At 38.0% G+C, this 23,584-nt stretch overlaps 1 protein-coding gene across 5 annotated transcripts in view; it reads left to right on the forward strand.

Moving 5' to 3' along the window:
- ZFAND3 (zinc finger AN1-type containing 3) overlaps positions 1-23,584 on the forward strand; it is a 141,416-nt gene that overhangs the window by 108,009 nt on the left and 9,823 nt on the right. For 4 of the 5 annotated variants that reach the window (XM_086631670.1, XM_086631672.1, XM_086631674.1 and 1 more), the window contains one exon: positions 12,851-13,021. In XM_086631670.1, coding sequence (XP_086487796.1) covers positions 12,851-13,021 — 171 coding nt within the window. Of the gene's footprint in view, positions 1-2,178; positions 2,182-12,850; positions 13,022-23,584 lie in introns of all 5 variants that reach the window. The other variant, XM_086631671.1, reaches the window with a different exon arrangement.

The raw sequence follows: 23,584 nt of genomic DNA on the forward strand, positions 1-23,584 counted from the left end.
CATTGTGTTAGAAATCCAGCCTTCTCAGAGCTCTCTCACCGACGGGAAAGTGATGATAGAACAGCCTTCGAGCAGCATAATAAATCACCCAGCCCTGGCAATAATAGTGCCCATTAGGGATGCTCTTTTTTTTTTTTTTTTTCCCCCCTCTGCTCAGTTTCAGCCGTACTAATAGAACAGCGCATCAAGCAAGGCTGTAAATAAAAGTTATAACCTAATAGGTGGGCGCTGAAGTGGAACGGACAGGAGCTGAGGCATGGAGGCCTTATTACTGCTCATCAGCAATTATAAACAGGATGAAGTGTCTGGGACTTGCATTGATGCAGCAAGAGCTAATAGAGGCTGGGAGATGACACTGTACCATGATCAGATGATGTATGTTGATGGGTTTTTACTATCTCATCTTATTGCCTATTTCTGTGATGTGTTGTATTATCCGTTCTGTGCTTCCGTATCTATCTGGATGGACAGATTGGTTTCTTCTCCTGCTCAAAGGAGCTTGAGCGTATATCCTCCAGCTCGGTTTTTTGCACATATACTTTGCATTAGTTGCCAGTACTGGTTATCTAAGAGCCTTCTCCAAGTGTTACGATTATTGTAGATTAAAATCCTCCTAACGGTAAGAATCATAATAGTCATATCTGTAAAAAAATTTAAGGACTTGCTGCAATCGTAGGATTTATTTTCACTATCACCTTGTTCAACTTTACAAAATCACCCTCATTCATTAAAAATAGTGGATATGATTACCTGAACTATCTTTTACACTAAATGCATCCTGTGCATTTTAGACTAAATGTGTTACAACCGGTGTGGTTGGAGAATCCAGAGAGATAGGTTTGGGGTCAATATATCAAAAAGTTTGTTAAAAGTCAGCTGTGGCTGCGATGATCCTTGCCTCTGAGTTATAAAAACTTCAACTGTTCCTGGGAAGGTTTTTAAGAGCTTGTTAGCACACAGTAATTGGTAATATTCACAAAAAAGTCTTTCTTGATCTTTTATCTATCACAGTCTAGCACATTTCTGTGCTAGACATCTAAATTGTCTCTTTACTAAACCATAGTGAAAAAAATGCCTTGAAATTTAGCCTGTACTTGCTTTAATCTAAAGAGAAGCTTTGCAAGCATCTTCATAGTTCATACATTAATCACTCATGCTGTTTACTTCTGAAGGGAATTTTCTTCTGAGTAGTGGAAAAAATACAACATTGAGAAATGAAAAGGTGTGCAGCAGCATGACAGCATGTGAAAACGGTGGCTTCTGTCCTTGTCTGTTCAGTACAGCCAGGATAAAATAAATAGATTATTTTTCTGTCATCTTATGATGTTAGGACAGGAATACTTACATCTGCCTGTGTTTAAAGTACACTAAACAGAGATGAATAAAAACTCATCCTTTTCATAGGCAGTATTTCTTTGAAATTAACTTTCACACTTACTGGTTCCCAGGTGTTCCTTTCCTTTGCATTGCTCATAAAGTAAGGAAGCTAGATCGTTGAAGTGGCCATAGGGACAAAAGATGTAATGTGACTGTGGAAGCCCTATTTCACATGCAGTATAGATTAATAGAAATACTTAGAGACAATGTTTTGAAGATGTTTATAAAACATACTAGTAATTCCTATTTAGGAATAATTGCTTTTTCTAATCAATCTGTTGAAACCATTCATGACATGATTGCTGGCTGTAAGAAATAAAACAGAATTTCTGTTGTGGAATAGGATAAGTAGATGAATATGATAATTTACATGCTTATTAATGTTTCCCTTTTTATAACATTATATTCCCCAAAATAGTACTAACTCAGAGTAATTCTCTTAAGAGCATGTAAGACAGTCATATATGATCTCTGTGTTTCTAATGCATCCTTTCTAAAGACAAGAGGAAGACCTCAGAAACAGAAGATTTCTGCTTTTGCGTTGTGTGGCCCATCAGCGTGTCTTTGTTGTTAGCTACCTTGTGCAGAAAGAGGGATTTGGTGTATGCTAGTGTGAGTGGCAGAAATGTGTACCAATTTAAGTAGATGTTGGTTATACAGGGGTGCAGATGTTGTGAGAAATAAGCTTGTCCTCCCTTGTGAGGAGAGGAAAAAAACACAGTACAATAAAATTAAAAAATAATAATCAAAATGTATACATGGGTGGGGAATAAGGGTCTCTTGGCCTGTATAACCTCCCAGCAGGTGCTGAGACACACGCCTCTCTGTACCTCATAATACTCCCAACTATCTGAGATCAATACGGCGTTGTCGGTTCATTCAGAGTCTTAAGTTTTCAAGTCCAGCATCCTGATAGAGAATGTCCTCCAGGTACTTAAAACTGTTACTCCTACTACCTTTATTTATCCTCTTAAATCTCCCAAATTCATTTTCTTTTATCCTTTGTGCTGTGTGGGTATGCCCTTGAACCTTCCTTCTCCATTCTTGCTTCACCAAATAACCTGTTTAGGACTTTTTTTGATTACTTGCAAGTCCATTTCTCAGCTTTCACTTGTCTTTATCTTTTTTTTGCTGCTCTGGATTCAAATTTTTCATCTGTTTTCATTTCCATCTCCTGAATTTCGTTATGAAAATGACCACATTCGAAGTATAACAACTTTGAGGAAAATATGCTTAAGTCAAGAAGACAGGATGATCTTTTGGGAGGATTTCACACTGAGTTGTAATCCAGTAGGAAAATAATATCGAGTGTCAAATTAAAGGTAGTACCAAGTGATAAGGAGAACAGTAAACACTGTCTCTGGTTTGGCCTCATTAGGAAGAGTATAGCCAACAGCTCAAGGGAAGACGTTTTTCCCCTCTAGTTGGCACTGAAACAGGTACCCACTGAGGCTGTGAAATCTTTGTCCTCAAAAATTTTTGACTCTGCACTGGACCAGGCCCTGAGCAATCTGATCCAGCTTTGATGTTTACTCTGCTTCAAGCAGGAGGCTGGACTAGGTGACCCCCAGAAATCCCTTCCTTCCTACCTAATTTTTTTCAATTACACTAACAGAAACCAAATATGATCTGAGTGATTAAAGAGGTGTTTGGTCTCTCCTCAGTAGCCTTCATAGCACTTGATGCGAGCTGAGACAGGTAGGCTCTAGAAGTACAGGTGAGCATTTAGTGCCTCCAGCATTGCAGAGAAGAGCCAGGAGAGACACTTTTGGAAAGGTGTTAGTGTTGGGATAGTCTGTGCAAAGCAAAGAGCTGGGAGAACGTTCCTCACAACAGGGTTCTCGGTGGCCATGTGCAGGATAAGCAAAGTATGCTTCAGTAAATCAGACACTCTCCTATCCTGAAAAAATATGTGCTGCTGCTCTTATTGCTTTCCCACCACTTCTTCTCTATGGTCTGATAAGTGATTTTCAGTCTGGTTGGTGAAATTCTTGCTAAATACAAAATTGTATGTTTTTACAATCATTATCTTTTAAAATTCAGGTATGACCACATCTTTGTATTAAAGTCTTAGGGAATTATGGCAAAGGATTTGTCCTCAAATCCATTGAAACAGAAGAGTAAATATTTTATTCTTTATGTATGTTTTGATTAAAATGAAAAAACTTTACCTTGAATATTTTTGGGTGGTTGGTTTCATGCAATGTTTAGTTTTCTGAACGATCAAGATCTCTGTGATCAGTAACTGACAGTTTACAGCGGGTACATAGTTATTATTAGAGAATATGCATCTATTAAGCTTATTTGGCATTATGCTCCTAACAGCTCTGAATTCCGTGTTTCATTACCAGCATCCACCCACAGACTGCTGGAAAGCCATTCCCCAGTAACAAAATTGCAGCTTGTAACTTCAAATAAACCACATCTCCATTAATTCCAAGGGCAAAGAAATCAGGGTTACATGTCTTGCATTTCCCACCTACAACCCCTTCCTAAAACTTAATAAATATATATATTGATATATATATTGGTACAGAATTGGGAGAGCTTAGGGTTTGCTTTAATGTCAGTTGGGCTTGCCAAGTAGTGAGACAATATGGAGAATGTAGCAAAGAATAGTTGAGATCATTAACTTCAAAAATCTGTGAGGAGCTCTGCTCCTGTCAGCCTGAAGAATTGAATTGATTTTACCTCAGTGTGTTGCAGTCAGCACCTCAATCTGATCGGTACAGATCAGACAACTTTCTTACTGGTAGGCGTTAGCAAATGAGACACAGCTTTTTATGCTTTTAAATTTGGTGGTTTATTACACTGGAGGTTTTTAACAAGTTCAGCATCAAGTAACTGGCCTGAAATATATTTAAAACCAAATAGCCACTTATATTTGCTTTTTAATCTTTTTTTGGTTTTTACTATCTTAAAATAAAACACGTGTAACATGCAGGGAGCTGCTAATCCATGATCCTGTTACTGCTGTAGTTTTTGATGCGAGGACAGTGCCCTAGAGCTTTCATCTGGCTCTTGGTGAAAGCCCCTATTCTGACTAATAATTTCAGTGAGTGTGAGACAGCTTTGAAGTACAAGTTTTCACTATTTTTCATTTAGATACTAATTTTCACAAGGACCTTAAAAATATATGGGTGTAATTTTAGAGTCTTATGGAGGTATGCTTAAGTCTGTTGAGCATACACAGGGGAAAGAAAGCGTATATCTTCCTACAAAGTGAGGGTTTTATATATGTTTGTATGTTAACTGAATTGTCATGCAAACAAGTTACCTCTTTTTCCTATTCCTGTTCCAAATTATTTTCCATAACATTAACTTCAGGGAATAGCAAATGAGACCAAAATCTTGGGGCAAAAGAGAGTTGAAAAAGAGATAAATGTAAGACAGAAAACAGTGCATGTACTGTTGCATCCTCTGATGCAGATTTCATTGATCGGTTCTACCTCTCCCCTTGTGTAGATCTGGTCTTTGGTTCAAGTTAGTGTAGGTCTTCCCAAATATCTCCTTTCAAAACAGTAAGAACTGCCCAGTAAACCAGCCTGACTTCTGATGTATTGTAGGCAGCAATTGGGTATACAGAAATTGTGTTCTATGCCAGGGGTGGTTGTTTTTTTCCCCACAAAAATTGCTAGAAAAAGTAACACAGTCAAAATATAAACTGATTTTTAAGCTTTATTTAAAATAACTGAATCAAAACCAAGTGGTTTTTGAAGATAGATTAGGTGTACATTTCAGAACCTACTCTTAGTGTTCATTCATTAAAATTTTTATCAAAATACAAGAGCTGTCAGGTTTTTTCCTTAACATTAATCAGTTACAGTCCTCAGAATTATAGTCTCTCATAGCATGACTTCTGTTGCTAATAGCATTACTGAGGTTCTGCAGTTAGTTTTTTGAAAGATAAATATTGAAAATTTTCAAAATATTCAAAAAACAAGTAAGTTTTTTGAAAGATAAATATTGAAAATACATATTTTTTTCACTACTAGCAGGCAAGAGTTCTTTACTATTCCTCTTCTGAATCTGTGTCTTAGCCTTGGAAAACCTTCATTGCGCCAATGGGGGGGAAGGGTGTACTAAGAAAAACTCAGTGTATGAATGAAAAATAACAGAGCAAGTGGTTTCTATATAGAACTGGTTTTAGGCTATTAGTTTGAAGAATTACCTTCCTGAATACTGTATACCATCTGATTGATGAGGATGTAGCTGGAATATACTATTAGGATTTTGAAGCAGAGCAGCATGGCTTATTTACGCACTTTTGAGCTGACTGGCGAATATGCAATATTTATAGCGTTACCTATTCTTGTTAATCCAATATTAGAGAATTTCACAAAGCATAGGAAGGCTCTCATTAAAGTCAGAAAAAAAACCCCACTACGATATTGCTGAATGCTTTTGAATTTCCCATTTTAGCAGAACCAGTGTAAGTATTTGTATGTTTGCGCATACATATTCATGTATGTAAATAGCCATATCTGAATACTAGTAAGTAGTTTTCAGGTGCTGTGGAACGGCCAGGATGTTCGTGATTTGCCTTCATGACTTTTTCATCATGTATATTCCTGTGTTACAGCTTTTTTTTTCCTTCTTGTGTTTGTGTTCCTCCACTTAGCTATCTGTATTTGTGCATTATTCTTTCTGATTATTTAGGCCACTTATGACATCATTTGTTCCCCAGCTTTAACTGTCATCAGAATCTGCCTTTATCGCTCTCCCAGCCCTAACTTGATGCTGCTAAAATATGTAATTTAATAATGAGAAAATAAGTTCAAATTGACACCAGTATTTTTTTTTTTTTAATTTTCTACACTAGTAAGTTTAGTGTTGTGGCCTTTTCTCTCTTCTGGGCTTGTCAAGGTTCATTCTTTATAATAGTCTGAATACATGAGAGGCTTGAGATGCTGTTTGTCATCTATCAAGGAAAAAAAAAATCCCAAACCAGCTTCCCTTAAACATCCTTAGAATAGTATCAAGCTTGTACACTGTATAAGTCGCACCCGGTAATCAAGACAACAGGTGTTCAGTCTCGTGCCTGCGCATACCAGTGGTCGCTATCTGTTGTCTGGTTCTGCTGTCAGCAGCTGTTTTCAAACAGGTGCTTCAGCTGCTGACACTTGCAGGAAGAGATGGGCAGCAGGCACCGTGCAGAGCGCTCAGCAGGGCTGCTGGATCCTGCTCGCTCTTCGCGGGCTCATCTGTTGTTGTGGGCGCCGGAGGTTTACGGACTTGGCCCCTTGGTGTGGTTTCGGGAAAGGAACCCCATTCCCCATGTCTTCTAAATAAACGAGATCTCTCTTTCAGTCACCAGCAACAGGGGTGGCCATTGCCATAGAAAATGTCTCAACTTATTGAAATGCCCCGAGTTAATCCATCAAGAGAACTGTACAGTACAGGTGCCTGAGTACATTTAAATAGGTACTTGTTTGAATCAATTAGTTGTATAAGTTAAAACATTTAAGAAATAAATGAACGTTTCCACTAACAAAAGACATGTTGACATCAAGGAGCATAGTGGGGTGTAATGAAAGAATTTAACTATAAAACAGATGTAGTACAGGAGCATAAATATGAGATGAAAACTAATTAGCTTTTCACTTAATTTACCAGTTATGAAATTTATTGACAAGAAAGGATAATAAGCATTTTCACACTTTTTTTCACACAACTTAGCTAAGATGCATGCAGTAGCCTATGTAGTTCACTATTTGTCATACAATTTTCAACTTGCCTTTTATTCGTCTGGGTTACTGGCACTAGATTAGTCTCTTCCGTTTCATTAGAGATGGTAGTTAATAGCCTCATTAAGTTACACTGCAGTACAGTATACTTCCTTTTTGATGGATGATAGTCCCAACAATACAGGTTTAGAGGAAAACAAAAAATGTGAGAGGTAGAAAAAAAACAGTATATAATTTGTTTTGTTTTGTTTTAATTTTCCCATCCATGAATCTCAGAATTATGGAATAGGTGAGGGTGGAAGGGGCTTTTGGAAACTGTCTGGTCTAACTTCTTTTTTCAGAGCAAGGTCACCTAGAGCATGCTGGGGGCCATGTCCGGTCAGGTTTTGAGAATCTCTGAGTATGGAGCCTCCACAACCCTCTCAGGCAACCTATGCCAGTGTTGGGTATCCCCTGCAGTAAAAAAGTGCTTTCTTATGTGTAAGTGAAACGTTACTAAAATTATATGGTTATGTTCCCACATTTTTTCTGTTTTCTTGAAATCATATGTCAGCAGTAACATATGCATTAATACTCATTCTCACATGCACACACATATTTATCTATCTAAAAATAAAAATTTAAACTAGAGAGTGTTAAGTTTTTAACTTTGGTGATGAGAAACACAGGTTAGGTTGATGCACGTAAAGCACTGGGAGTAGGAGGCAGAGCCTGGTTTCCTAAGGAAATAAGGCCTCCATAGTTTGTCCCGCAATAACTTCTAAATCTCTTGGATTATTTTAATCAAATTTCAAAAAGGTATCGAGGTCTTGAACACACTAATCTCACATGTAGGTTTTATGAAAATGGGGAGCTTAATAATTGGAGGGGGTACACATGTGACACAACGCAGATCAGTGTCCCTGTTTGAAGGAACCAGTGGCTATAGCTGGCAACCCCTCTGCATCAGGCCATGTTGCTTTTTGGGGGTGGCTGGTGGCCAGGGGACCCACCTTGCCTTGCGTGCGTCTCAGGTTGTCCAGAATCAAGTCAGCTGGAGCCCCTACGCTGTGTTAGTTGTGTTAGCTCAGCCACAGTCCCATGCTGTTATGCAGCATATTTGCGAAAGTATAGCGCCGTGTTGTGTGCTGGAAGACAAGTTTTGTGATGCTCCAGACTGTTGCTCTATGTGTTTTGCAAATGCCCGTTCTCACTGTGCTCACAAAGTGCTTCCTACTGCACGAGTTCGATTCTCCTCTTCTTTCCTCACAACGCATGCCTCATGCATGCCAACTCTCATTTTGGGGAAATTAAGCCATGCCATGTTAATCTCAAAAATAATGCTTACACTGAAAGCTATGTACATGGTAAATTTCACTTTTTTCCTGTTTAGTAGTGTCCATTAAAAAAATCCCAACACTTAAGGCTTTCGTTACAGACAGTGACTTTTTCTTAATCTCTGTCGCAAAGGGGGAAGTTGAATTTTGCTGAGAGTTTGAAGCACATCAGTAATGTTTTACATTTGGAACGTCTTGCAGCAACTCTTTCAATTCTATATCTCAAACATCTAGTCTAAAAGTTGTAGGGTTGTTTTTTGTTGGTTGTTTCTACTCATTAGGGCTGGAAACAACTAACGTTGAATGGTTTTGGCAATTGATGAGAAATAATAACTTCCGTAATGCAACTTCTGGGCGTTATTTATAGTTTCCAGAGTGATTTCACGGGGAACCTCCTGAGGCAAAGAAGCAGCTGATGAGACTTGAGTTCTACAGGGACTATTCCTATGCCTTCTTCCTACTCCACATTGTATAGGGACAATGACTTTTAGTGCAATTGCTTTTAAAGTCTATGGAGGGGAAGAAATAAATCAGTGAAATGGTGATGCTAAGGGCACTACGATGATACTAGAAAAGAGATTGCATGGTTAAATGTTACGAAAGGGTTTATGTAAGAATTTGAGACATCTGTCTGTAGTGTTTTAAGAAAAAAATGAGGTGATTCACAAAAGAAATTAATTTCTGATGAGCATTTCTTCTTTCTTTGGAAGCATGAGTGCTTCCAAAGAGATATGTGCTTAGGTTTCTGATTCAGCTTTGAGATGCAGTCTTGATTGTGTGAGGGAATGAGATATTCACCTCGGTGTAAATATCCGAGTTTCAAAATAACTGTTTCCACAGCATTACACAGCAACAGGGAGGAACTGAGGTGGTCACGGCTGTCAAACTTGGCTTATAAGATGTTAATCTTGAATTTCCGTTTCTTCATTAATAGTCAACAAGCAAATGGCTTTTGGAACAACTGTGTTAATTTTAGGTTCATTTGAAGTAGAGGAGATGATTTTAAATAATGATTCTGGTAAATGTGATAGAAAAGATTTGTAAAGAGGCAGTTTCCTCTAGATGAAATTTCTAATGCATAGTCAACCTGCCAGGGAATTAAATAATCCCTCATCTAAAAATTGAATAATGAAGGAGAAAAAAAATGTATAAACTGGCAACAAGATATTGCTTAAACTTTAGTTAATCCCTGTTATGTCATTATTGTCTGTGACCGTGCAAGTTTCTTCATGGACAGAGGTTTTAACAGCTCAAACTCTTTTTAAAATAGTTTCAGAGGAGATGGCAGTGATGTTTGAGGGTTCATTAATTATTGCTCTTACTGGTGTTTGCACGGGCAGCTGAGATTGTAAGTATCAGTCTGTCAGTGTGATGGGTTCTTTCTGAAAATAAAAAATACCTGAGTGCCTCCAGAGCTGCCATCAAACCAGAGCTCAAACAGATTCATCTTGTTCCTGAAGCAAGCAGCAGCAGAGAAGGGCTCCTCTTTCTCTTACTACTCTCTCATCTCTTCCTTCCTTACTTACTTTCCTTGCTCCTTCCCTGTTACATTTCCTCAGCTCGTATCTCTGCTGAGCTTAGAGCTTCCCACCCCTTCCCCAAAATGTCATGAAAGAGCCATCATGATTGTTAGTGAAGCCATGGGCATGCAAACTGCAAACTCCTCCATGGCAGGAGAGTAAGAGTGTGCGATTCAGCCCTGACAGTCGTAACCATTTATTTGGAATATTTTGAGGGGAAAATGTGAGTAATGAAGTCGAGAACAGTGACAGTAAGGAACAAACATGAGTTTCTGTCTAAGCCATAACAGAATTTTTAAGAACACTACTCTGCTTGTTGTTTCCAGACAAGCCTCCAGTTTCAGTCTTGCTCAGCTGAATTATTTTGTTTTCTGAATTCAAAGGGGAGTTTAATAGTCACCACAATTAGAAGAATTTCCATTATCAGATATTGGTTAGAAGAATCCTTTTTTCTTAACTCTAAATTAAAATTGTGAAGGGAGAGTGTCAGTGGCAGAGTTACTCTGCTGAGCAAAAACTGAAAAATTTTATGTTTTTTGACGTCTGTAGGTAAAAGGGAAGCTTTTTTTTTTTTTTTATCGGACTGGGTATTTGTTGGTTTAGGTGAATGCTAAAATGCAAGTTGAGCATGGAAAATGTTTCTTAAAAGCAAAGCGAGAAGTAATTCTTGTTGCACAAACCATCCTTCTAAGGAAAGCCACTGTCAGGTATTGGGTGAAAGAATCCTATTTTCTGTAGCCATTTTTAATTGTTTAATAGTTCACATTGAGAATTTTCTCGAGTCTAGTTGCAGCACTTCACCTTGTTCCTAGAGGGGTTTTTTCTGCAATCCAGGTAGCAAAGCTGTGCATAACAATTTCCTTTTGCTGTCAGATCTCTGAAGTTTAATGTTGCAAGATTCCAGGGGCTGGAAGATTTGCTTTGCGTCCTGTATTGCTTATGTCAGTAATTGTGGAAGGCAACGTGATCTGGAAGAAATGCATGCTGGACTGAATCTAAAAGTTCTGATTTCTCAGATCTGTGCTTTCTCCTCACTCTCTGTACTTGCCTGCAAGAAGACGTAAGCATGTGTGCTCTTGGTCCATTTTGCAGTGAGTATGAGCCTGTGCTCGTGTGTTCAAGGCACTGTGCAGTCGGTGATCACATAGCTGGTACTATCCCTGAGGGTCAGGCTAAGCGTACCTCAGCATTAACACTGTTTAATTTATGGCAAAAAGATATGCATTTTAAGAAATTAGCTATCTAAATTTTCATTTCTATCATATTAACCATCTTATGTTAATATTCAGTTAGTCATTACCAGTTAACAGGAAATGTATAATTAAATATTTTAATTATAAGACTACTAGCCTGACTCTGGCTAGCTATTTTTCTCATTAAGGCACATGGCTTCATTAACTGATTAGGCACTGGTTGACTCATACACATGAATCCCTTATTTGGACTTTATTATAAGCAGGTCACTATGGGTTCCATTGGTTTAATTCAGAATGCCAAACACACTTCTGAGAAGTATCAGAATGGCTTATGTTTCCAGAAGCAAAGATCTGTGGGAGGTAGCTATGTCAAAACAACAGTGCATCTGTTTCTCCGAGTAACGAGTAAAATACAAATCGTGTTGTTCCCCATCTTTGGCAACGAAGTGGGCTGGAACAGATTCCTACTGAACCTCGAGTCAGCCGGGATATGGTACACAAGCTGCCTGTGGAAGGGTGCACCCTACTACACTGAAGGCTAACCTGCTCTTCTAGGCACTGGGAAAACAAGTGTCTGTGTGACAGGACTGTCACCTCGGAGTATGAGTCGACATCTCTGCAGTCTGTTCAGAGGATCTTTCTCTTGGATCATCTCCTGCAGAAATTTAAGACGGGACTAGTTGTTCCATAACTGTATTAATTCATTAGGCACTACTTTCTTTTCCTTGTCACGGTTCCTTCGCAGCCAGGTGTGCAGGGGTGGAGTATGTTACGTACTGAATGCTTCTATTAAATACAGAACTGATTTCGCTATGCACAGGCTTGAGAATGTAAAATGCCTCTTCTAGCCTGACCTGACTCAGATTGCAGAGCAGCAGATCTGCTGAAATCCACTGACATGCCACAAAAATAAGACTTGGGCATCCCATGTTCCAGTCAGCAGTGTGCATTTCATGCACTGCTCTAAAGCCCTAGTCAAAATGCTCTCCATTGTAAAAGAAAAGAAAGAAAGATGCTACGCTACCTGAAGTAACACTTTTCCAAACTTTTAAATTCTTAAGGTTTTCTACACACTATTTTCTTATAAGCTGAAATTCATGAAGTTAATAATGCAGATAGTATTCTAATTCTTTACAAACGGCTGAGCACTTTGAATTCATAGCATGCATGTGCAGGTTGGGCTTATTTTGTTTGGGTTCATATTGTTGGTGAATACCAATTTACATTTAAATTGTTATAGTATGGTGCTTTCGTGTACTGCCTTGAGTCATAAGAGATATACTTCACATGCTGTGCCTTAAGAATCTCCCTCCTGCCCAGGGAGGAAATAGGTCGAACTCACGTTCAGTTGTATTTCATCAGCAGCCTACTTCGGTTATTTGTGCAGGGAGAACGAAGGAGTGCACAGGAGAAACTAAACGAGATGGCAGACGATGCCCACAGTTGTTTAGGATGGTGTGTACTCCACGTGTATCTGTCTGTGACCTAGTCATGGCTGGAAGGAAGCTAATCAGTTCATTTTCTATGCTGTACTGCCAGCAGGAGGGGTTCTTGTAGGGAACAAAGATAATTTGTCCTTTACTTGATGCTCGTTTTGATTGTTAAGAAAATGTGTATATGCAATAGAATGGGAAGTATCACGCTGCTTGGTGGTGACCTCAGCTGAAAGCAATATTCCTTCAATCTGCCCAAAGGGGTGCCTCAGCAAGGAAGTTCTAATATTTTTCCTAAAATATTTGTTGTGAATACAACAGATTCACAGTCGGAGAGTGAGGCTTCTCCTGTGAAACGACCACGGCTACTGGATGACAGTAATGACAGGCCCGAAGAAACCAGTCGATCCAAACAGAAGAGTAGACGCCGATGCTTCCAGTGCCAAACAAAACTGGAGCTAGTACAGCAGGAACTGGGATCATGTCGCTGTGGTGAGTACCATTTGTCGGTAGCGTCCGGCTTTCTGACGCAGCCGTGCTCGGATCCGTATCAGAGGTGGAAGTACAGAGAACACTTGCATGTTTTTATCTTTCAAAGATACTTTAAACAGAAGCTATAGCTTCCACTGGTAGCAAAAAGTTATAATTAGTTCCTGTCTAATTTTCCCTTTAAAACTTTGGCCTTGATGTACTGCCTTGTCTCAAGAGATCTCAGATGTTAATGAATTTAGCTTCAGAAGTCCCTGTAAGGCGGGAGAGCATCATACCCACTTGACAGGAGAAGAAACACAAAGCACATCAGTAAATATGCAAAGATGACAAGGTTTTTGCAGAGCTTAAAGGAACATAGGTCAGCATCTACATTCTGCATTTTATAATTACGTTATTATTAAAAAGTTAAAACAAAAAAAAACTCCAAAGGAAAATGTTTTCATTCTCACAGGTAGCTGTTGAGAGGGGAGACTTGTTATTCACCATACACTTCAAATCATAAAACCTGGCTTTTCCAAAGTTGATGACAGTGTTCAACTAATTGAATGGAGGATGATAATCTCATGCAGACAGCTAATTTGGGGCTTCATATTACATGCAAATAATCTTTCCAAAATAATAATTAATGTGACTAGATTCCAGGGGAGATGCTCTTTCCTTAATGGAACAGTTGTGTTCGTAACTGGTTTAAAGGTTCTCAGCAGACCCAGTGATAATGCACACGCTAATTTTACCTGCTAATAATGTAATAATCATATAATCATGTATTGAAAGCTTACACTTGCACTCTGATCATGCTTGTATTGATACATTTGGAGAAGTTTGTTTAGTTACTTCATTGTGACTCAGCAGGGGGATAATTTCCAAAGGATTTGCGTAGACGATAGGTGCAATTCAGATTGCGCCTGTGAAATGTAGAATATTGCATAAAATGTTTTCTGGATAGAAGGCATGTCCTTCTGAGCAGCAGTGGGAAGAGAAGAGATTGGCTAAGCTAGTTACAAAGACCCAGCTAATGAATTCTGTATTGAATACCTAATATCAAGTGAAGAGAAGCAATAGAAAGCTCCAAAGATTCCATGTTATCCTGTGTTATCCATGTTGTGCTCTTTTGGACATCAGATACTGAAGGATTGCCACAGAACTAACATACGTTATTTGTGAAGCCAGCAAATATGAAATAAAAAACTGTAATATTTAAGTTTTTGTTACAGAAATCACATGTCCTGATACTTTGAAGTATCCAGTAAGATTATTATTTTTTTTTTTAATCAAACTGAAAAAAATCAGCACTATCAATGTCACAGTTTGGTATGGCTCTTTCTGCTCAGCATGGTAGGAGTTTCTGCTCTTGGTCTGCTGCTGTTGCATATCAAATGACTGAGGCTGCTCGCAGGTACCTGACTGAAATAGAAGAATTCTCCCTAATATTGGGAGCAGGAGAGTTTTTCAAGTTTGGGGAGAATTGGAGGAAAGATGACTTAGTGATTGTATCATTAATCTTTCCTGCATTCTGTAAAATTGGAGCTATGTAAGAGCAATGAATTTGAAAGCAACTTTTAAAAGTCCTTTCATTGATCAGTAATGTTTTTTAAATTATAAAATAAGACCTGTCTTTTTTTCGTAAACTGGATGACAAATACATCTAGTTGGTTCCTCTCAAGTTTTCTTGAAGTAGTTCCATAATTCAACATCGTGGCAATATAAATGGTGTAGGAATTCCTTACAATTCTTTAAATTGTTTCTAGTGGATACGTACAGCTTTATGGAAATTCTTCTGTTAAAGTTCATAAGATGTGTTAATAAAACATGAATATGAAACAAAAAATTCTGAGTTCCTCAGCAATAAGTGAGGAGATGAAAATTTGCATTCCTACATTACATATCACATCCTACATAGTTTCAAAGGATGTATAATAAACATTTATATTCCACACATCTAATGAGAGAAGTGGGAGGCAGGAGTCTATTTCCATGTTTACAAAACGACTGAAAAGACTGAGATCTTTGGTTTATCTGTGCAGCTATAATGTTTCATTAATACTGTATTCAGTGCATGTGTTATCTTCATGAAATGCTCTCGTGTGATGTGAAAGTAGGCATACCCTGCATTACTTCCTTTTAATAGTAATACTAAGAAGCAAACAAAACCCTACCACTGAGCAACACGGGTCATCTCAGCTTCACATCATCTAAACTGCTTTACTGATATTCATCAGCATGTAGCTTTTGTCATTTGTAAAGAAGATGCCTTAGAAACCATTCTCATGAACTGTGCCGTACTGTCTGTAAAATTAGGTTGCTTTAGGTCATAAATGACAAGCCAGATCAAAAACCCTGGGGAGGGGTGATGGGGAAATGGGACAGAATAAAGATGTTAAAATTCTCATTTATTTAAAATGTTTTCTAAATCCGTAAGTTATCAGGTTATCCTTTTTGTCATAATGCGAAGCACAGGTAATGATGCTTGTTTAACTGGAAGTGTTGGAAATATAATCGACTGATGCAAAATAAGCATGTGTATTCTTCAAAAGTCATGGTCAAGGTAAAACGTTGTTCAATCTGGACTCTGGACCACTGCTATTAAATTCTTGGCATCTTAATCCTTGACTGAAACAATGGGGAAAAAAAGTGGAAAAACTCTGAACTTGAAACATAAAAAGAAGTTCTGATAGTCAGAATCGATAAAAAGGCAGACACGATCTTTAGAAGGAAAAATGTGTGTGTTTGCTTGGATGTGAGGAAAAAGGCTTAACCACATAAATATTACGTTGTTCTAAAGCTCTGTCTGAAACACTGTGGTTAAAATCCAAATTAACTCTGTAAGACTCCACAGAACAGCAATTTTATTGTTTGCTGTTACACATCTTCTTGTCCTAATGTTAAAAGTATTGGAAATCATCTCCTTTTTTGATGATGTGTCATGGTGAATCTTCCAGTGAAGATTTTTAGTGAGACGTAGTGGAAAGAAAAATCTATACGTACTGGACTATGTTTTAATACAGACATACCTGCAGATATTAATCCAGCGTAACTGGGACTTATCCAACAGGGCACAACCTTTTCAAAAGGGGACAGAGAGAGTGGGCTGCTGCTTTACACCTAAGGCTTTACACCAAATTCAGAGATCTTTGAGAAACTGCTGTATTGGCTCTACTGTCTTCTGTAAGACCTGTCCAGAGAGAGGGTGATGCTGCTGAGCTTGTTCCCTTGACAGTACATGGAATTTTTTAGACAGATTTGACAATGCTGCAGGGCTTTACCATGAAGAAAAACAATTCAGTGCCAAGAAGGGGGTTCCAATAAGGGTTCTTCAAATTCAAACACAACATTTTTCAGCTGTAAAAAGATTTATTTTCATACACACATACTCTGAAGATCTTTTTTTATTCTGCTTCCGCTCTGTACATGTTATTAACTGCTGACAAGAAATTCACATCTCATAAATAATGCTTAAGAGCCATTGCTCTATAAATTGAATGTGTTATGAATTGTGATGGGCCTTTTTGTAGCGTTGTGTGCCTGGAGCAGGAAGAACAGAGGATGTCATTTTCATTAATTTCTAATGAGGTGCCAATTAAAGGCAAGGAAGGAACTCGGAAGGGAAGAGTCAGAGAGCTCCCCTGAATCCTTACCCTGGGGCTGTCAAATGAGCGTGCTGCCAAGCCTCTTCTGAAAGTTCCAGTAAATTACAAACTCATCCAGAGCGCACACAGACAAATTCGGCTTCCCTTTGATCTTCAAAAGAGCAATTTGTAAGACGAGTTCTGAGCCTTTTCACATGGCGAACCGAGGAAGTGACAGGAATTGTTAATTGCTGATGCACTTTGCAAGCTTCAGTGAGAAAGAGAAATTTTAAAGTGAATTCTCATTTTGTGCCTTTCTGACTGGGTAACCTTTAAATCAACGCTACTAGATCAAGACCAACTTCCTATGAAACATTTCTAGATGACAGTTACACTAGGCATGTTTTCCAGACAGCGATGTTCTCTAGTTTTGGGTGGGCCTTTCAAGAGTTTAGTGTCGTATCGTGCATAACGATTGCATTGAAATAATATATTTATTTAATATTAAATTTAGTAGGCAGTTATATCATCAAGGAATTACAGGAATTATATTTTTCAAGTTACATTCTATTAGATCCTCAATCTGAAAATTGTCAGTTCAGTGACGTGATAAGCAGGTGGTTACCACAGACTTGCTTTAAAATTAGGAGCAGTGAATTTGTGACTGAAAGTAGCTATATAACACAGAGTTCTGCAAGTATTTTAGAAAAAGGCAGATTGATTATTTTCAAATTACTTTATAAATATATGGGCCTTGTCTTAATTACTTGACTAGAGTATATTGCTACTAAATCAAGTTATGTACTGATACTGTAAAGATAATGAAATGTGAACTTCTAAGCCATAGAAATTATTTGCACAGAAAGCATAACTTGATCTTGTGGCAGAGGCATAGTATTTTATAGCAAAAAGTAGTTCTGGTATCACTTGCTGTGCAAAGTCAACACACAGAAGTCTGCTGTGGACTTTAATATTGTTGGAATTGCATAAGTTGGACCAGGATATTCTGGATGGTCAGTAAACACATTAGACAGTAAACACATCTGTCATGTTAGATCCAGTCCTAGTCAGCAATTTAAGAGAAATTAGTACACTGTGCCAGCTCTTCAGCAGCTTTTCTGTTGAATGGTTTGCCACATCCTAATGTACACATCTGTATTTCAGACTCCACCTATCCAGAGCTCTTGGCAGTCAATGGGGTGGCCAAGATACTGGGCCCTGGCAAGAAAGCCTATCTTTAGCTTCCAGTAGCAGTGCCTTAGAGAGATGTTGCCCATTTGTGTGCTTCTCAAATAGAAATCTTAAGTTTTTTGTGTTCCTTGGCCAGAGTAGATGCTTCATAGGATAGGAGGATGCTGAAACCTTCCAGTTGTATCAGACTGTATAAAAAATAACTGCTCAGTTGTGGTGCAATCTGATCATACTGTTGTTAGCGGTGTTTCTTGCCTGCGTGGACAGAAAAGATTTTCTTGAAGTTTTACTGGCTTAGGCTGTGTTGTAGTAATTTCCCAGAATGTGGAAAGACTTGAACAGTTATTTATCAGTGCTGCTCTTGATGGAGACTCAGCAGTAACTACTAACCTCGAGCACGGGTGAAGGCAAAACATGTTGTTTTGCAATTTTTATTTGTGAGATGCTGGCAAGTATTGATGTTTGTCTGTTTCTTGATGTGAAGGGATGCACATTCACAAGTGGCCTCTGCAGCAGCAAGTGAGGTCAGACTCCCCTGTCCTCTGAGTCAGGAAAGGGGAGTCTGACCTCGCTGTGCTGAATGTGGCGAATGAGGGTGCAGCATGTTGTTGGAGCACACCACAGACTGCTCCTTTATAAGGGCACAACTTTCCTTCCTAATTAGTTGGGAACTGCATGTGGATATAACTTTATCCACATACATCACTGTCCACTGCTCATTGTGACTGAGATCTAGCTATTAAAGCACATATCTAGAAAGAGTTTAGTCTTTGCAGTACAAAACGTGCTAGGCTTCTCGGAGATGTTGCTGAATGGGACTTTAATGCAAACTGGATAAATGCCATGTTAAATTTTTATTAGAAGTTGGTGAAGTGCCTCATCAAGACGGGTTAAAGTGGGTAAGATTGTCTAGATAAAATGGTTCCTAGTTCTAACAAGTTTAATAGCAAGCTGCTTGCTACAGCGTAGCAACATGGAAAATCAACATGTCTGAATAGCTGATAACTCAATTTGTACGCAACTGCTTTGTCGCTTGTTTCTTGTAAGGTTAATGCATAAAAACACTTAAGATTCTGCATTCTTTGCTTAGATTAGAGGAGGGAACAGGAAGAAGGGAAAATACAGAAAGGAGGCCATAGTAGTACAAGATGTACATGTTGGCTCTGATGAAAAATTCATTCATATAGGAAATTGAAAGAAAGATAAAGGAGAAGCTGAACTGTGAAAGAGTATAAAATAGGGAGGTAAAGCAAAAAACTAAGTATTTGAGAAATCTTAAGATTACTTGCCTAGAGGGAAAAAAACCCATGTAAATGAATGTTTAACTACATTGAAAACAAACAGAAACAAATAGGGGCAGTGGGACAGGCAATTATAAATGCCTATTAAGTAGATGAAAGGAATCATTGTCAGAAACAGAGGTACTCTAGTTGATTATTAAAATAAGAGAAAAAACTTATTTAAGACAGCTCATGAAAAAACTATGTCCAAAAAATGCATGTGGAGTCTTCAGATTAATTTCTATACAGGTGTCAGTGCATGACCTTCCTTTTATATGTGAACAGTGATCATAAGCGAAGTTACTCATGGGAACAAAATTACAAATTTGAGAAGTCATTTGAAAAAAGTAGCTCAAAGGAAAGCTAACTGTAAGGTGACGAGGGAGTATACCAGTGGGGAACACATTTATCTTGCATTAGAACAACGTTAAAAATGAGCATAGTTAATAAGTATAAAAAAAGAGAGTTCTGGTATCTTACTATGCTTATTTTTCCACATCCCTGTTTTTAATTTCGTTCTATATAAATCTATAATAACCTGGTGGAATTATTTTCTTGAAGGGTAAGAAGAAGAACAGAACCCACTGATATCAAGCACTGAGTGTTTCTATTAGCCATCAGAAACAAAATGTGTCCACACAGAAGAGACTGTACCTTTTTTTACAGATACTGTGGCAGCAAGTCTCACTGATTCAGTAATAAAACAGGTGGAAGAAAAACATCTGCAGATTCTTAACTGGTACAACAGAGCTGCTCGTTCATAAACACAGGAGATGAGGCACTTTTTTGGATTGTGCCAGAATAAATGTGGAATGATTTGATTTACTCAGTTAATTTAGAAATTATCTTCAAAAGAACAGGAAGAAAGAAAAAAACTTGATAAAAAAAAGAAAAGCTCTGACAACTGTATCATCTTTGTACAAAGTAGTCCACCACTTACTGAAACTCATGTTTCTCTTAAAACTCAGTAAAAAATTATGGTTTTATTTCCATGGAACCTTCTTCTGTGGAGAAAAATTTGTAACAGTGCTGGTAAATTCACCTTCTAGATGGATAAGGTTTATCTGGTACAAACCAAAATGGCTTCAGGACATTATTATGTATTGGTATAACAGATGTACTTCCATTGATTAAAATTAAATGCGCGCACTGCTTCTGGAGATTATGACTCAACTAGTTCAATAAGAAGTATTAAAGGAAAAATAAATCTTATTAGTAACTAGTTAGATACTGTAATTCTGGCAAGTCTTCCTGCCAGGCCTTAAGATGTGCCATATTCAGCTGTCTTCTGTTGACTGTGCCCCTGAGATAGTTGCTCCCAGAACAGTATTTTTGCCTCAGCCGTTCCAGTAATGCCTAGCAGCTTAGCTTACATTGCTGCAAGTATTAAAAAAAAAAAAAAAAAAAAAAAAAAAAAAAATTGAAGTTGGAATTCAAACTCAGAGGGTTTTTTTGGTTTTATTTTACAAAGATGTTATCCCAAGACTGTCATTTAATTCATAGGGAATAGGATTTGTTAACTAATGTTGGTGTCTCTGAGTAATATGTATTCTGAAGATACTAGAAATTAAACGGTTAAAAGCAGTTAACCAATTGGTGTGTCATGGGTTCCAAGGACAGAACCCAGAAAAACACTTTAGTGTCTAGGCTTTAGAAAAGCTGTCCACAGCGCTAGAAGTGTAAATGGAGTTCATGGTCTGCTTGTAATTAGGAATCATGAAATACAGTTTGAAAAGGCTCCAGTTTATTCCCTCAGCTTGTTCAACTAATGTGGGTTTGTTACAGCATGTACTGATTTTGATTTCTTCCACCGTGATACCTGAAGTTCTGCAACAGGCAACTCTCTTGATTTAGTAATGTCTACTGAGCCCGTTAGTTACCTTCCTGTAGTCCCAATCAATACATGTAATTGAAATGGGTCGGTCAGTCTCTTAAGTCCTCGAGTTCTCCTTAAATAAAACAAGTTAGCATGTTCTTTTTAAAAATAAAACAAAAATAAGAGGTTTTACTTTGACACTACTGATGGGGTATAACCTTCAGGTGGTTTTTGCAGGGATACTACAGTATGAGTTAAAAAATAAGCATTTTGTTGGTGTGCCATATGAGATCTCTTCTTCCATACATACCTGTACTGTAGTTACAGAAGAAAGAAGCATATGCATAAAATAAAAGAAGATGCAATTTTTAATTGTCTTGTATGCACAAAAGACACATGGCCTAGTGAACCTGAACAAAAAAATCTAGCTGAAACTCTCTTATCTCTAATCCCATCTCTTTCAGTACCTTTAGGGGAGTAATTTGCTCAGCCTTTGAGTCATTTTTTCCTTATCAGAAAAAGGAAGATAATAGCCACCTACCTGCCAGATGCTAATGCAAACGTTTCTGAAGGTTAAAGTGCTCTGCCTTTTCTAATGAAAATTCTTTCTTTACAGTATTCTTATTTATCCAGAGTCTCACAGGCACACATTATAGTTTCACCAGGACTGTGTACTTAGAAGGCTTCTGCTGGTTGGCAGGAGGCTGCTGCAGTCTGTTCTCAGAAGGAAAGATACTGCCCGGAAAGCATCCCCCTCAAAGGGAATCAAACATATTTGTCCATATGTTAACAAATAGCTACGCACATAAACACTAATTTTGCTGATGTGCTGGATGTTTGATGTAAACACAGAAGGCCCAAAAATACATGATAATCATCTGACAAATCCTGAAGCAGTATTACGAGCTAGTTCAACTGACCATGAAGTAAGGCATAGGTGGGGAGGAATGAGGCCCAGTGAATTTTGTTGGTCATAGTCTGGAATTCTTCATAGGAAGAAGTAGGGAAAAACATCACACCAATTGCTGCATCAAGAACTGAGAGGAGAAAAAGGATATTGAAAGGAATTGTCACAATTTGCCTTGTAAAGTCAGGATTCTTTCCAGGAACTGGAAGGTGGTTTTTTTTCACCTACAAACTAAATAAGTAAAGTATTACCTAAAGGAAAATGCCATCTGTGATCTTAAATGCCATACTAAGGTATAAGAAAGTGATAAAGCTAGGTACAGGGGCTTGAGACTACCTTGTTCTCTCCTAGAGCTCTCTACTAGGTTGCTGTGGGCCGTCTAAGGAAATAGCCTAAAGATCAGTGTGCATCAGTTTTCAAAAAAGTTAAAAGAATAATATTGGTCTGTGTCAGGGGTTTTGATACTAAGTATTTCTGGCCTTGGAGGAAAGTTTCAAGAGCTGAAAAACTATTTATGGGTATTCTAATCACTAAGGTATAGTATTTTCTTCAGTAGGTTTTTAAAAGTTATAAATTTATTTAACTGTATCTTTATATGTATTAAAATGAAAATGTTTGCCTACAGAGGTGCTTGCAACCGTTAAATGTTCCTGAGTAGCTGTAAGTTGCTCAAATATGTGCATAAGTGGTGCACAAGGGGTCCTGCCATATTCTGAAAAAGCAGGAGCAGGGAATGTTATGGAAGTCTTTGCACTCAAAAAAAAAGGGGAAGGGTGGAAGTGTCCATTGCTCTAAGTGTTTGTTTTCCTGTATGGTATAAATACAGCTTCTGAATGGAGCTCTGTTTCCCTTTGGTTAGAAGAATAACTCTTGACATAGATAGCAAGAGCCTACAGGAATAGAAGACTTGCATGAGGCAGAATGTGTGAGCTAAGAGACCCTGGACATAGGGTGTAAATAGGGGATAAAGACAGAAGATAAATTCCATTTAGGTTTAAAAGAAAGAGAGCTACTTCTCTCTAGTGATTTGCCCAGCGAGTCTAGCTGTTGTCAGAGTGTGGATCAATATGGTGCAACCTCTGGAAAGCTATTTAAACCCAAGGCATAAATAATGTAATTCAGGAAATATACTGAAAGTCAAACCTGGAATCATGTTCAGCATGTGATGTTTTGAAGTCAAAATACATGCAGGATCCAGGAGAACAGTTAGAATTAATACAACACGTACTGTATGTTAGTATAGACCCTTTCATTATTCATTCCAGTTCTTTATTAGGAGCCTTATCTTTCCTGCATTTTCATTGGGCTAAACAAAGTGACACACATACATTATTGAATCACTCAGTATTGCTTGCTATTTTAATTAAATTACTGGGTACACTTTGGCTTTTAATTAAATTCGTAGCTTCTGGGAGAAGCGTATTAGCTCAGGTGGGCTTGGTGTAGAGAGAATTCTAAAAGTATTAATACTCATCTAGCTCTTTTGAAAACGTCAAACACTGTGCAGGGCCCTGCATTGATGCTAGAATAGCTCTGTCACCCACCTGCCCTTTCTCAGGACTTTCTTGTTTTAAGATTTCGCACTACTCTCAAACCTAGATGTTCTGGGTAGGAAACAAATACTTTTTTTATATGCTGGTGTAGCCTATGGAAAAATCTTATAAGAGTACTGCCATTTGCAATAGTGTTACCGATTATTCTGGTTTACCTCTACTTTATTAGGTATCTACTCTTGGACACGAGAATTCCTTTTTGGCATAATAGAGCTTTTTTACTGCATATCCTGCTCTTCGGATTCGTTCT

The sequence above is a fragment of the Tauraco erythrolophus genome, chromosome 2 (assembly GCF_009769465.1).
Source record: "Tauraco erythrolophus isolate bTauEry1 chromosome 2, bTauEry1.pri, whole genome shotgun sequence".
Lineage (NCBI taxonomy): Eukaryota > Metazoa > Chordata > Aves > Musophagiformes > Musophagidae > Tauraco > Tauraco erythrolophus.